Raw genomic sequence first — 15,249 nt, 5'->3', positions numbered from 1 at the left:
CACCATAAATCCTGCAGAATCCTGTATGTTACGTAAAAACAAATCATAGTCACTTTTATCCATTGTATCCAATTCCTCAAGTAACGTGCCTGACCACTTTACTATAGCTTTAGAGATCCATGCACAGGCAATAGTACGTTGTAGTATCGCCCCTGAAGCCGTGTATATGGATTTAAGCGTAGTGTCAATTTTGCGATGAGCCGGTTCTTTTAACGCGGTAGATCCCGGGACAGGTAAAACCACCTTCTTTGACAGTCTGGACACAGATGCGTCAACTATGGGTGGGTTTTCCCATTTCTTTCTATCCTCCTCAGGGAAGGGAAAAGCAACCAGAACCTTCCTGGGAATCTGGATTTTTTTCTCTGGGTTTTCCCAGGATTTTTCAAATATAGCGTTTAATTCTTTAGACGCAGGGAAGGTTAGCGAGGCTTTCTTATTATCCGTGAAGTAAGCCTCCTCACCCTTCTCGGGTGTTGTGTCAGCAATATTCAACACATCTCTAATGGCCTCAATCATCAACTGCACCCCTTCTTCAAGAGATGTCGCCCCCCCGCAGCACATCCCCATCACCGTCTGCCGTGTCAGAATCGGTATCCGTGTCATCTTGCATAATCTGGGCAAGAGCACGTTTTTGAGGGTGTACGCTAGGGGGCCTGAAGGAACAGCACCAGACCAAACCCCCATAGCGTTCTGTAAAACCTGAGTTGCAGTCTCAGTCTGTTCTACCCTAGTAGAAATCTGAGAAATCATACTCTTAATAGAGGCTAACCACTCAGGCTCCTTTGCAGGGATCTGTGATAAAACAGTACAATCCTGAGTACATGGAATGGGGTCGTTCTGAGAGGAATTATCCTCTGTAGCATATGACACAGAGTCCCTAGACATGGCGTTTGGAAACAGCAAACACTCCACACAGACACACACACACACACACACACACACAGGGAAATGACAGACACAGTTTCCCCCCAAAGAATGCCAAGAGAGACACGAAGATTGGAGACAACCCACACACAGCGCTTTTCAGATAGAGAGAAGCCCCTATCTAGCGCTTACTGTGCACCTTAATAGGTCACACAGCCTCCCCCCCTTCTACAACCCTCTGGTACCGTACAAGATAGCTGGAGTTGAAATGGAGGGGCAGCTCTCCCTGTCAACGTCTCCACATTGATCTGCAGGCAGGGAAAATGGCGCTGAACGCTGCTGGGTCCGCTCTGAGAAGCTCCTCCCCTTTCATGGCGCTGCTTCCCGCTCCACCGTTCTTTATACTGGCCTGAGGAAAATGCTGGCAGTAAAACCGGGCCCCTGACAGCCTTTACAACCAGTGTAGGGTATGGCGCTGGCTCAGGGCGCCCCTCACAGCGCTGCACCAAGTACCGCTGAGCCTCCGGAGCGCACTGAGTACTGCGCTCCCACCCTGTTGCCGCCATATTCACACCGGCTCCCCACCTGCTAGGGGGGCCGGTGACTCACTCGCCACTTCTGTCTTCTGGCTCTGTAAGGGGGTGGCGGCATGCTGCAGGGGTGAGCGATCCCCTGTGGCGGCGAACGATCATTCCCCTCAGGAGCTCAGTGTTCTGTCAGCGGAGATAGTGGCTCACACCCCTTAGGGTGGATACTACTCCTCCCCTTAGACCCACGAAGCAGGGAGGCTGTTGCCAGCAGCTTCCCTGTGCCAAAAACTCTAAAAAAACAATAAAACTAGAAGAACTCCTATGGAGCTCCCCTAGTTGTGACCGACTCCTCCGGGCACATTTTCTAAACTGAGTCTGGTAGGAGGGGCATAGAGGGAGGAGCCAGCCCACACTCTCAAACTCTTAAAGTGCCAATGGCTCCTGGTGGACCCGTCTATACCCCATGGTACTAATGTGGACCCCAGCATCCTCTAGGACGTAAGAGAAACTAATAATAAGCTAATTAGAATACAAATTAAAAACTAATTAAAATACTAGTCAATCAGCTCCTGACATTTTTCAAACACAAGGGCAGATGTATTAACCTGGAGAAGGCATAAGGAAGTGATAAACCAGTGATATGTGCAAGGTGATAAATGCACCATCCAATCAGCTCCTAACTGTTAATTTACATACTGGAGCTGATTGGATGGTTCGTTTATCACCTTGCACATATCACCGGTTAATCACTTCCTTATGCCTTCTCCAGGTTAATACATCTGCCCCACAGACTGTAACATGACAGTTAGGACCTGATTTGCTGGTGTTTTATCTCTCTCCACTTTATCACTCTCCAAGCTTAGTACATCACCCCAATATCATAATAATAACATGCTTTTTTTGTGCATGATGAATAGCAAGATGGAAAAGTCACTAATGTGCTATCATAGCAACCAATCATAGATGAGTTAACATACCTTACCATAGATGGAGCAAGGTGATTGGGAATTGGTTGCTATGGGTTACAGTAGAGGTGTGCTACTTGCATGATGTTATGCCTCAGTCATATAATTGTTTCCTAGTAAATGTATAGGCTGAATTACCAGCAATGCTGGTTAATCTCACAAAATGATCACCTGTACCATAGATATGGGTCTGATACATAGGTGGTCGCGGCTGCCGAAGCTGCAGTTACGATAATATGAAGATTCTAGCATCAGCCTTCCCCTGGTGTAGTAGCCTGCGCCTGACTGTGCAGGTATTGAGACCCTGCATTCTGCGTCTCTGTGTGCTGTAACACCGCTGGTGATTCTTCACACGCCGCCATTGCTGCACCATCGTTATCATGATCAGAACCTGCATCAGCCCTATGGCAGGTGCAGCTTCTCCGTCTGACTCTGCCCTCCCATGTGGCTGCGGCTGTGTGCCTGGGAATGCAGCCGCTTACACTGACACCACCGCCACACTCTAAGAACATGCCCATGAGACTGACTTTATTACCGTCATTACAGGCCGCCTCCCATCCACCGCCCAGGAGCACCCATCACTTTGCCGACCCATCTATGATACCGTCTGCCCCCATCACAACAGCACCCTTGTGCTAGACTCTGTGCAATGATGCGCCATAGTGGTTGCAAATAATCACTCAGCTACATGACAGACTGCGAGTCTCTGCATCAGGCCCTAAGTGTTCATTTCACTGACTTACAGAGCAGCTAGTGCCCATTGGGGCAGATGTATTAACCTGGAGAAGGCATAAGGAAGTGATAAACCAGTGATATGTGCAAGGTGATAAAGACACCAGCCAATCAGCTCCAATATGTAAATTAACAGTTAGGATCTGATTGGCTGGTGCCTTTGTCACCTTGCACATATCACTGGTTTATCACTTCCTTATGCCTTCTCCAGGTTAATACATCTGCCCCATAATAACTGATCAGGTTATTGCATAATATCCCTTTATGGTTCCTCACCGCTTATACGCAGAGTGGTCATTCTTCACACTGCACTTCATGTTCTTTAGCTCGTCCAGCACAGCAAACATATTGATAAATTTCCCCAGTGTGAGCAGGTACGCCTCTGACACAAAGTCCTTCCTGCGCTCGGCGTGACACAGTCTCTTCACTTCATTGCAGAACCGCTCAATCGCTTTACGCTGCAACAGAACACAACAACAATGACAGCTCTAGCAGGAGAGTCACACTATGGGGACTGCAGCCTGAACACATCAAGATTATTATTATTAATATTATCTTTTATTTATTTGGTGCCAGAGGGTATCCGCAGCGCCATATGTAATACAACTGAACATAGGATAACTGTAACAAATGATACAACCAAGTGCAGGGCGGAGTAAATAGGAGATGTGACGGGAAGGGTACAGCATGTCATTGTGGCTACTGAATGCTAGTAATGTAAATCTGCATGGAGAAGGAGTAGGAAGTAAATCAGCATTTAATGATCCTGTACCCAGCAGTGAGCGGACACAGAGGTTCAAGGTCTCTGGTGGGACATGGGAGACGGGGGAACAGGAGCACACTGGTGACAGGGACAGTGCTAGGAGCAGGGAACTTCAAAGGGGAGGGGCTTTGACAACACAACTGTATGTCAGAGACAACTGTAAAGTGGTAGCAGAAGAGAGTACTGCAGAGCCGTAGAAGCATTGGGAGGGACCCACCAGACACAAGAAACATGAATGGTAGGTAGGACTTTACGTTTTATGATACATTAGTGAGCTCTATTCAACACAAAATTGTGAGCTTTGGGGGGAATTTTATTTTAGGTTCAGCTTTATCTGTTTGCATTTGGCAAACTGAGGAAGCAATGGAAAGGTCAATATTAACATCTCTCCAAGGCCATATATTTAGCATGGATAGGATTCGCTGAGAATACATCACTTTCCGCTACTGGAAGTTTGCAGTTAGGTTTTATTTATTTATAATATAAAATCTTGTTCATTTTCCCCTTTCCCTTCTGAGGTACCAGAGGCCAGTTCTGTAGTGGTGTGCCTCTTACAAATCTGGAACGACCCTAAGCTCACTTAATACTCATCTCTGCAACAACGTTAACATTTGAGGAGTCACTAGAGACCGACATTTAGAATAAGTGACAAAGCTTGGTTGTTCAACTTGGCCTACCTCTCAGCTGAGTCCTACATTCATCCCATATAAGGAAGTAATGCATTCCATTACATATTACTTTAAGTTACCCTCTGCACTCAGATCCATAATCCTTTTTATGTTTCTCCAAAAACGTACACAACGACACTTCTTCATGCCGGCCCCCTGTTCAACGTGAGAATGAGGTGGAGGAAATACCGGTTTTGATCATGAGTCTTTGTTTGCTGATTTTGTACTGTTCGTGTCCATTTGCCTGGGACATATCCTACCAGGCCTTCTCTCGTCCTTCTGTTGGTCACAAGTTGTAACCATACTGACCAGCGGCTATAGCAACTTGTAAAAGACCTGTTGACACCTGAGAACTGGTAACCATTACACAAGCATCAACCAGATTCATTCATTAGAGCGGAGAATCGTGCTACGGAACTACACACCAGAGATACCACTTGCCTTTCTATAGTTTGTTGTCCAGCAGCAGCGTTTTCCAATTTTGGCAGCATCCTTACCTTCCTACCCAGCCAGAGCTGGTCTCACGCAAGCAAGCTGCTAGTACTGAGCAGTGTGGCCCTCCACAAACAGAGCGGTGGATTGGAATACACATTGCATGATTGGCGTTCCTATGGAGCAGCCCAATGCTCCACATGCTTTTGGACATACCGTTCGTTGGGATCCCGACATAGCATACAGTTCTTTGGGATCCCGGCTGTCACAATACCGACGCCGGGATCCCGACTGGAACACCATACCGACGCCGGTATACCGGCGAGGTAGGTGATTCCCCCTCTGTGGGTGTCCACGACACCCACAGAGGGAGAACAGAACCTGTTCGCAGCGTGGCGAGCCATTCTATCCTATCTGTCTCTGACTGTCCTGCTCACGACTGATCACATCTCCCAGAGAAAGTGTGGTCAGTCTCCGTCCTGCGCGTTTTGCCGGCCACCAGTGCTTTAGATATTTATAATACCATTTAATGCGGTGAAGAATTTACATTCATTCATTAATAGAATCACACAGCTGCGCTGGTATATACATTGGATATGTTATTTGTTTATTCCAGATCATTACACAGCACCTATTTGCTCATTTGGATCCATAATATTATGGACTGGTGAACCATTTAAAACTTCCAATGACATATGGAAAATTCACTAACAAAGTAATCAGTATACTAACTTCCCACTGAACATATGCAAGTCGGTTCTATTGATTTATTAATATCTATTCTTTTTATATATGGTTTTGTTCCATGTGCTTTTAATAAATATATTGCTTTCTCTACACAATCAGGGTTATTTCTTTGTATAAGTAGAATTAATGTTATACACCAACGAGACTTCAAGTGGGTCAGAGAAGAAGGAAAGTATCTCACCTGGAAATACATAAACTTCATCAGTTTTGTGACCTCAGGTTCCAGGACTTCCACCGTCTTCTCATAAATCTCCACGCGGTTTGGCTGCTCGTTACACTTCACCTGCAAAGACACGTTGCACACTGATTTTAATTTCTTTGTGCATTCTGCAGATTGTTCTAATGAAAAAAATGTTTCAATAGACAGCATTATGTGAATGGGACTTTAATTAAAGAGCACCTGAGGGCTGCACGTATTATGGCCAGCCTCCTTGGTGAGCTAAGTCTATTTAGTATAATGCAGATACATCAGTGAGTACCAGCCTAACTACAGTGATGTTGGGTATATTCACATGAGTATTGTCTGAGCTGCAAAATTACCTGCCTCCACTGTGTAGGCGACAGATGCACTTGAACAGCCACGTTGGCTAGAAAGACAGAACTAATACAATTAAGTAATCATTGTAGGTCAAACATCTAAAGCGGCCTGACCACAAGTGGAACACAGCACTAAGGGGTTGCTTCAGAGGTAGGCACTATTCGATGTTTTCGCTAACATCGATGTTTTAAAGTCTGCACATGCACAGAAGCCACACTGCACATGTGCAGGTCCAGGGATGCGATGTCGCTCGCAGTGCCCCAAGCGCAACCACCTTACTTCCTTTCTTTCCTCACACTCACTGCTTGACCCATTCCAGTCTGGCTTCCGTCCTCTCCACTCCACTGAAACTGCCCTTACAAAAGTCTGCAATGACCTCCATGCTGCTAAATCTAAGGGACACTACTCTCTACTTATTCTTCTTGACCTCTCTGCTGCTTATGACACTGTGGACCACCCTCTCCTACTGCAAATCCTTCACTCCATTGGTCTGCGTGACACTGCCCTCTCTTGGCTGTCTACCTACCTCTCTGACCGTTTATTCTCTGTCTCCTCTCATGACTCCACCTCCCCCTCACTTCCACTAACTGTAGGTGTACCCCAAGGTTCTGTCCTTGGTCCTCTTCTTTTCTCTCTCTATATACGTCCTCACTAGGTAAACTCATTAGTTCTTTTGGTTTCCAATACCATCTCTATGCCGATGACACTCAAATCTATCTTTCCTCTCCAGACCTCTCCCCTGCTCTCCTCACTCATATTTCCAACTGTCTCTCTGCTATATCTGTTTGGATGTCCCAGCACTTTCTTAAACTTAACATGTCTAAAACCGAGCTGATCATCTTCCCTCCCTCCTGCACAACCTCACCTCCTACAATCTCATTATCTATTGATGGCGCTACTATCTCCTCTAGCCCCCAAGTGCGCTGTCTTGGAGTAATCCTTGACTCCTCCCTCTCCTTCAAACTACACATTCAACACCTCTCGCAAACCTGACGTTTTCATCTAAAAAATATTTCCAGGATCAGACCCTTTCTGTCCCAGGATGCTACTAAGACTCTTATCCACTCACAGGTCATCTCCAGACTGGACTACTGTAATCTCCTCCTGACTGGCATTCCTGACAAATACCTCTCTCCACTCCAATCTATCCTCAATGCTGCTGCCCGGCTCATTTTCCTCACCAAACGCACTACGTCCACCTCTCCTCTCTTACAAGACCTTCACTGGCTCCCCTTCCCTTTCAGAATCCATTTCAAGCTTCTCACACTCACAAAGCCCTCACCCACTCCTCTCCCATCTACATCTCTGACTTTATCTCCCTTTACACTCCCACCCGTCCTCTACGCTCCGCTAATGCACGCCGACTCTCCTGCCTACTGATTACTTCCTCCCACTCCTACTTCCAAGATTTTTCACGTGCTGCTCCATTTCTCTGGAATTTGCTACCTATCCCCCTCAGACTCTCCACCTCTCAACAAAACTTCAAACGGGCTCTCAAGACCCACTTCTTCACCAAACCCAGCCTAATCTCATCCTAACCCTTTGTTCCACACTATGTACCCCGTCTGTGTCACCCCTGTCTGTCTACCCCTCCCCTTTAGAATGTAAGCTCTCACGAGCAGGGCCCTCTTCCCTCATGTGCTCATTCTTTTTCTTACTTTAATAATCTTCAACTGTACCACATCCAACAGTCTTCTGCCACCTGATTCTTATTCCAGTGTCATCTGCTGATGTAGCTATGTTTATTTACCCTGTACTTGTCCTATATTGTCGTCAACTGTAAGTTGCTGTTTTCCTGTTTTGATTATTTATGTACTCTGTAATTGGGCGCTGCAGAACCCTCGTGGCGCCATATAAATAAAGGATAATAATAATAATAAATGATTGACATTCTGATGATCTGATGCTGCGTCTTCAGAAGCATGGTGAGTGAAGCGAGCCCGTAAGGGTACACATTTCCACGGAATACATATGTACTACCGGCAGAGGGAATGCCGGCTGTTAGTATACCGTTAGTGTTAGTATTAGTATTAGCGACATCCCATCTGTCGGAATCCCAGCAGAGAGTCCCCTCGTGGGCTTGCCAGGCCTTGGGCCTGGTGGTTTGCTTTGCTCGCCACAGGTTATATTCCAACTGGGTTGGTGGCATGGACCCACCAACCAAGTTCGAATACCCGGCAGTGGTCGGGATTCTGGGTGTCAGTATTTCACCTGATGTCGGTATTCCGGCGTCAGCCTCCAGAACGCCGGGATCCCGACAGCTGGTATTTTGACTGCATCCCTTTTCAACTGATGGTGATCACATATGAAGAAACATACTAGATTCCACCCAAAAAACTTGTGTTGACAAATGTCATGTTGACATTTTGTTCCTGACGACCTTACCCATTGCCTACCTTTCACCCATCAACCGCTGACCCTGTCAACCTAATGCATGTCGACCATAAGGGGGTCGAGCTATTGACTGTCTAACTAGACACTGTAGATCTTCTATACCACCCTTGTGAATAGCATCCACCTCTGCATCAGCCCCTGTGATAATGATGCAGTGAATAGTATATGGAGTGTGAGCTTGCGAGCAGGGCCCTCCTACTTCTATGACTGTTTGTTATTACCAGTTTTGTTTTATCATTGTGTCCAGTTGTAAAGCGCAATGGAATTTGCTGCGTAATATAAGAATCTGTTAGTAATAATAGGAGTGAGAATATTGAATGTGCGGCCTTTATAGGGTAGTCCGATAGAAGTAGAGACTTTTCCTGAACTCACCTGTGGAATGGCTCGGGAACAGCTCCGCCATGTGTACAGCATGACAGCGTACTCCTGCCCCTCTTCCAGCATCTCATTCTGTAACATTGGCCAGCGTGTCAGTAAGGTGCTCACACATATGATAACACTGTCACTTCATTTCCTACCTCTCTACATATTACTCAAGGTATTATAATAAAAATATTGTGCACAACAGGCAATGAATTCTGTTTTTGGACATCATCATCTTAAGACATGATAGGAAAACGTGTATTTGCATGGGTCTTCAACCTGCGGCCCGCCAGCTGCTGTGAAACTACACATCCCAGCATGCCCTATCACAGTTTTGTTATTAAGGCATGCTAAAACTGAGACAGGGCATGCTGGGATGTGTAGTTCCACAGCAAATGAAGACCTATGATTTAGAGGATAACATGCAATGTTGTAAATGGTTCCAGATATTAAGCTGTATACCAGCACTGCCTGTCCATCTCAATGACTTTTCCTGTCCCTTGAACTCTGTCTACACTCCTTGTTGTAATTCCAACCCACTTGAATATGAACACCCCAGTGTTCTCCAGCTACCTGGCCTCCATAAACAAATTAGAATAGTCTTAGATATCATTCTGATGAAGTAGTCAATTAATCAAATGTTCACAACGTAGAAAATAGTTATCAGCACCTGTCAGATCCTGACAACAATATCCGCCACACAACTGAAAACCAATATATTACTTGGAAAAGGATAAACTGAATTTAGCAAACAAATAATACAATTTATTTAAACAGTGAATAACATAGACAATAATGTACTCTGTTCCGCTCCTAAAGACACAGAGATTTGTCCGAGTCTTTAGGGGGAGAAATCAATTGAACTCCTAGCAGTTTGTTATGTGTCCCCTAATGCTACACCATGAACACAATTGCATACAGTAAATGTTCAATGAATCCAGAAAATTACCATATCAAGTCTCAGTTGTTTTTTCTTGCGCTGCCGATCCCGTGGGACCGCGACTGGCAAGGTGTTTACATACGGTGCGTTATGCACTGTGTTTTCTACCAATATGGACTATATAGCCCTCACCAGGGCCCTCATTCCGAGTTGATCGCACCAAGCAACTTTTTGCTGCTGGTGCGATCAACTAATCTCCGCCTATGGGGGAGTGTATTTTAGAATAGCAGGGCTGCGATCGCTTGTGCAGCCCTGCTATGCTAAAAAAGTTTCACACAAAACAAGACCATCACTGGACATACTTACCCTGTGCGACGGGTCTAGCGATGATGGTTATGGCTTTGACGTCAGACATCCGCCCTCCGTTCGCCTGGACACGCCTGCGTTTTTCTTACCACTCCCCGAAAACGGCTTCAAACGGTCAGTTGACGCCCCGGAACGCTTTCCTGCTGTCAATCTTCTTGCGGTCGCCGCTGAGGCCGCTTTCTTCGCTGTCACCGTCGTTGCCTGGGGACATCCGTATGTGCGCAATGCGCACACCGCACATTCCAGAACCAATCGCACAGCTGCGAAGAAGTGCAGCGTGCGATTGGGTCGGAATGACCCCCCATGTGTAGGTGCAACTATGTAAAGGATACTTCCATGATATTATTATCATGAATAGTTTTCTTGCTTTATGGCCCTCATTCCGAGTTGATAGCTCGCTAGCTACTTTTAGCAACCGTGCAAACGCATAGTCGCCGCCCACGGGGGGAGTGTATTTTCGCTTTGCAAGAGTGTGAACGCCTGTGCAGCCGAGCGGTACAAAAGCAGTTTGTGCAAAACAAGATGAGCGCTGTAGTTACTTATTCTGTGCCATGATTGCTGCGACGAAGGTCCCGGAATTAACATCAGATACCCGCCCTGCAAACGCATGGACACGCCTGCGTTTTTCCAAACACTCCCAGAAAACGGTCAGTTGACACCCATAAACTCCCACTTCCTGTCAATCTCCGTGCGAGATGCCCATATGCATGCATAGTTTTGCCGTTTTTTTTTTCATTATCGCTATGCAGCAAACAACGGCAGCTAGCGATCAACTCGGAATGAGGGCCTATATGCTTATTTATATGAAGCCGGATCAATCTTTGTTAAGAATGCAATTTCTGAAATACTGAACAAATATTGCATATTAGAACATAGCCTGTGCATCACAAATACTCACCATGCTGGAGTGGACCGTAGCTTGTTCAATGTACCTGGCTATACCAGTTACAAAGGCATTCCGATCCTCAAAGTTGGTATCAAAGTTGGCCTGTGAGAACATGGTGCAGTTGATAAATGGAAATTCAAATCCAAAATGAAATAGTTCCCCTATCCATCTAGTAATATATGCAACATAAAAACATATATGTATATAAATAATAAATGCTATTAGTGCTGTCATTGAATATTAATAGTAATTTACAGTACTCTTAAATTACAAAAGGAGATATGAAATACAAGATAAATTTCTAAGCTCACCGGAGCATAATTGCCTTATTCTGTGGATAATGAAATAACTGGGGTTTGCAAATAAAGATACGTCAGACATTAATCTACTGTAAATGTATCGCTGTCTCTGACATTATTTGCACAGTAATATATACTTCAGTATAATGTTCCTTTAATGGTCTCCAAAATTGTTTTGTTATTGCAGTGATTAAATAATTGAAACTAGATTATCATTATGGCTGCTGATAATGAAGGATCCACCATGTAGCTGAAATGAATGTATCAGCTATATTTCTGCTCTACAAATGTATTTATTACAAATAAGCAGATATGCGGGTCACAGAAGGCATTTAGCTAGGCGAAAATACAAATAATAAGAATTTACTTACCGATAATTCTATTTCTCGGAGTCCGTAGTGGATGCTGGGGTTCCTGAAAGGACCATGGGGAATAGCGGCTCCGCAGGAGACAGGGCACAAAAAAGTAAAGCTTTAGGATCAGGTGGTGTGCACTGGCTCCTCCCCCTATGACCCTCCTCCAAGCCAGTTAGGTACTGTGCCCGGACGAGCGTACACAATAAGGGAGGAATTTTGAATCCCGGGTAAGACTCATACCAGCCACACCAATCACACCGTACAACTTGTGATCTAAACCCAGTTAACAGTATGATAACAGCGGAGCCTCTGAAAAGATGGCTCACAACAATAATAACCCGATTTTTGTAACTATGTACAAGTATTGCAGATAATCCGCACTTGGGATGGGCGCCCAGCATCCACTACGGACTCCGAGAAATAGAATTATCGGTAAGTAAATTCTTATTTTCTCTATCGTCCTAGTGGATGCTGGGGTTCCTGAAAGGACCATGGGGATTATACCAAAGCTCCCAAACGGGCGGGAGAGTGCGGATGACTCTGCAGCACCGAATGAGAGAACTCCAGGTCCTCTTTTGCCAGGATATCAAATTTGTAGAAATTTACAAACGTGTTCTCCCCTGACCACGTAGCTGCTCGGCAGAGTTGTAATGCCGAGACCTCTCGGGCAGCCGCCCAAGATGAGCCCACCTTCCTTGTGGAATGGGCCTTAACCGATTTAGACTGTGGCAGGCCTGCCTCAGAATGTGCAAGTTGAATTGTGTTACAAATCCAACGAGCAATCGACTGCTTAGAAGCAGGCGCACCCAACTTGTTGGGTGCATACAGTATAAACAGCGAGTCAGATTTTCTGACTCCAGCTGTCCTGGAACATATTTTCAGGGCCCTGACAACCTCTAGCAACTTGGAGTCCTCCAAGTCCCTAGTAGGTGCAAGGCCCCACAATAAGCTGGTTCAGGTGAAACACTGACACCACCTTAGGGAGAGAACTGGGGACGAGTCCGCAGCTCTGCCCTGTCCGAATGGACAAACAGATATGGGCTTTTTTGAGAAAAAACCACCAATTTGACACTCGCCTGGTCCAGGCCAGGGCCAAGAGCATGGTCACTTTTTATGTGAGATGCTTCAAATCCACATATTTGACTGGTTTTAAACCAATGTGATTTGAGGAATCCCAGAACTACGTTGAGATCCCACAGTGCCACTGGAGGCACAAAAAAAGGGTTTTGTATATGCAATACCCCCTTGACAAACTTCTGGACTTCAGGAACTGAAGCCAATTCTTTCTGGAAGAAAATTTACAGGGCCGAATTTGAACCTTAATGGACCCCAATTTGAGGCCCATAGACACTCCTGTTTGCAGGAAATGCAGGAAACGACCGAGTTGAAATTTCTTTGTGGGGCCTTCCTGGCCTCACACCACGCAACATATTTTCGCCACACGTGGTGATAATGTTGTGCGGTCACCTCCTTTCTGGCTTTGACCAGGGTAGGAATGACCTCTTCCGGAATGCCTTTTTTCCCTTAGGATCCGGCTTTCCATCTCCATGCCGACAAACGCAGCTGCGGTAAGTCTTGGAACAGACATGGTACTTGCTGAAGCAAGTCCCTTCTTAGCGGCAGAGGCCATAAGACCTCTGTAAGCATCTCTTGAAGTTCCGGGTACCAAGTCCTCCTTGGCCAATCCGGAGCCATGAGTATAGTTCTTACTCCTCTACGTCTTATAATTCTCAGCACCTTAGGTATGAGAAGCAGAGGAGGGAACACATACACCGACTGGTACACCCACGGTGTTACCAGAACGTCCACATCTATTGCCTGAGGGTCTCTTGACCTGGCGCAATACCTGTCCCGTTTTTTGTTCAGACGGGACGCCATCATGTCCACCTTTGGTATTTCCCAACGGTTTACAATCATGTGGAAAAAACTTCTCAATGAAGTTTCCACTCTCCCGGGTGGAGGTCGTGCTGAGGAAGTCTGCTTCCCAGTTTCCATTCCCGGGATGAAAAACTGCTGACAGTGTTATCACATGATTTTCCGCCCAGCGAAAAGTCCTTGCAGTTTCTGCCATTGCCCTCCTGCTTCTTGTGTCGCCCTGTCTGTTTACGTGGGCGACTGCCGTGATGTTTTTCCCACTGGATCAATACCGGCTGACCTTGAAGCAGAGGTCTTGCTAAGCTTAGAGCATTATAAATTTACCCTTAGCTCCAGTATATTTATGTGGAGAAAAGTCTCCATACTTGATCACACTCCCTGGAAATTTTTCCCTTGTGTGACTGCTCCCCAGCCTCTCAGGCTGGGCTCCGTGGTTACCAGCATCCAATCCTGAATGCCGAATCTGCGGCCCTCTAGAAGATGAGCACTCTATAACCACCACAGGAGAGACACCCTTGTCCTTGGATATTGGGTTATCCGCTGATGCATCTGAAGATGCGATCCGGACCATTTGTCCAGCAGATCCCACTGAAAAGTTCTTACGTGAAATCTGCCGAATGGAATTGCTTCGTAGGAAGCCACCATTTTTACCAGGACCCTTGTGCAATGATGCACTGTTTTTAGGAGGTTCCTGACTTGCTCGGATAACTCCCTGGCTTTCTCTTCCGGGAGAAACACCTTTTTCTGGACTGTGTCCAGAATCATCCCTAGGCACAGCAGACGTGTCGTCGGGATCAGCTGCGATTTTGGAATATTTAGAATCCACCCGTGCTGATTGTAGCAGTATCCGAGATAGTGCTACTCCGACCTCCAACTGTTCCCTGGACTATGCCCCTATCAGGAGATCGTCCAAGTAAGGGATAATTTAGACGCCTTTTCTTCGAAGAAGAATCATCAATTCGGCCATTACCTTGGTAAAGACCCCGGGGTGCCGTGGACAATCCAAACGGCAGCGTCTGAAACTGATAGTGACAGTTCTGCACCACGAACCTGAGGTACCCTTAGTGAGAAGGGCAAATTTGGGACATAAAGGTAAGCATCCCTGATGTCCCGGGACACTATATAGTCCCCTTCTTCCTGGTTCGTTATCACTGCTCTGAGTGACTTCATCTTAATTTGAACCTTTGTAAGTGTTCAAAAAAAAAAATTTTAGAATAAGTCTCACCTAGCCTTCTGGCTTCAGTACCACAATATAGTGTGGAATAATACCCCTTTTCTGTAGTAGGAGGGGTAATTTAATTGTCACCTGCTGGGAATACAGCTTGTGAATTTTTTCCCATACTACCTCCTTGTCGGAGGGAGACTTGGTAAAGCAGACTTCAGGAGCCTGCGAAGGGGAAACGTCTCGACATTCCCATCTGTACCCCCGGGATACTACTTGTAGGATCCAGGGGTCCTGTACGGTCTCAGCGCCATGCTGAGAACTTGTCAGACGCGGTGAAACGCTTCTGTTCCTGGGAATAGGCTGCCTGCTGCAGTCTTCTTCCCTTTCCTCTATCCCTGGGCAGATATGATCTTATAGGGACGAGAG

At 46.0% G+C, this 15,249-nt stretch overlaps 1 protein-coding gene across 4 annotated transcripts in view; it reads right to left on the bottom strand.

Moving 5' to 3' along the window:
* CYFIP2 (cytoplasmic FMR1 interacting protein 2) overlaps positions 1-15,249 on the bottom strand; it is a 147,457-nt gene that overhangs the window by 67,271 nt on the left and 64,937 nt on the right. For all 4 annotated transcript variants that reach the window (XM_063928384.1, XM_063928387.1, XM_063928386.1 and 1 more), the window contains 4 exons: positions 11,141-11,230; positions 9,006-9,083; positions 5,883-5,984; positions 3,368-3,549 (listed from right to left, as the gene is read on the bottom strand). In XM_063928384.1, coding sequence (XP_063784454.1) covers positions 3,368-3,549; positions 5,883-5,984; positions 9,006-9,083; positions 11,141-11,230 — 452 coding nt within the window. The remainder of the gene's footprint in view (positions 1-3,367; positions 3,550-5,882; positions 5,985-9,005; positions 9,084-11,140; positions 11,231-15,249) is intronic.

The sequence above is a fragment of the Pseudophryne corroboree genome, chromosome 6 (genome assembly GCF_028390025.1).
Source record: "Pseudophryne corroboree isolate aPseCor3 chromosome 6, aPseCor3.hap2, whole genome shotgun sequence".
NCBI lineage: Eukaryota > Metazoa > Chordata > Amphibia > Anura > Myobatrachidae > Pseudophryne > Pseudophryne corroboree.
This window is presented reverse-complemented; position numbering and strand designations above follow the sequence as displayed.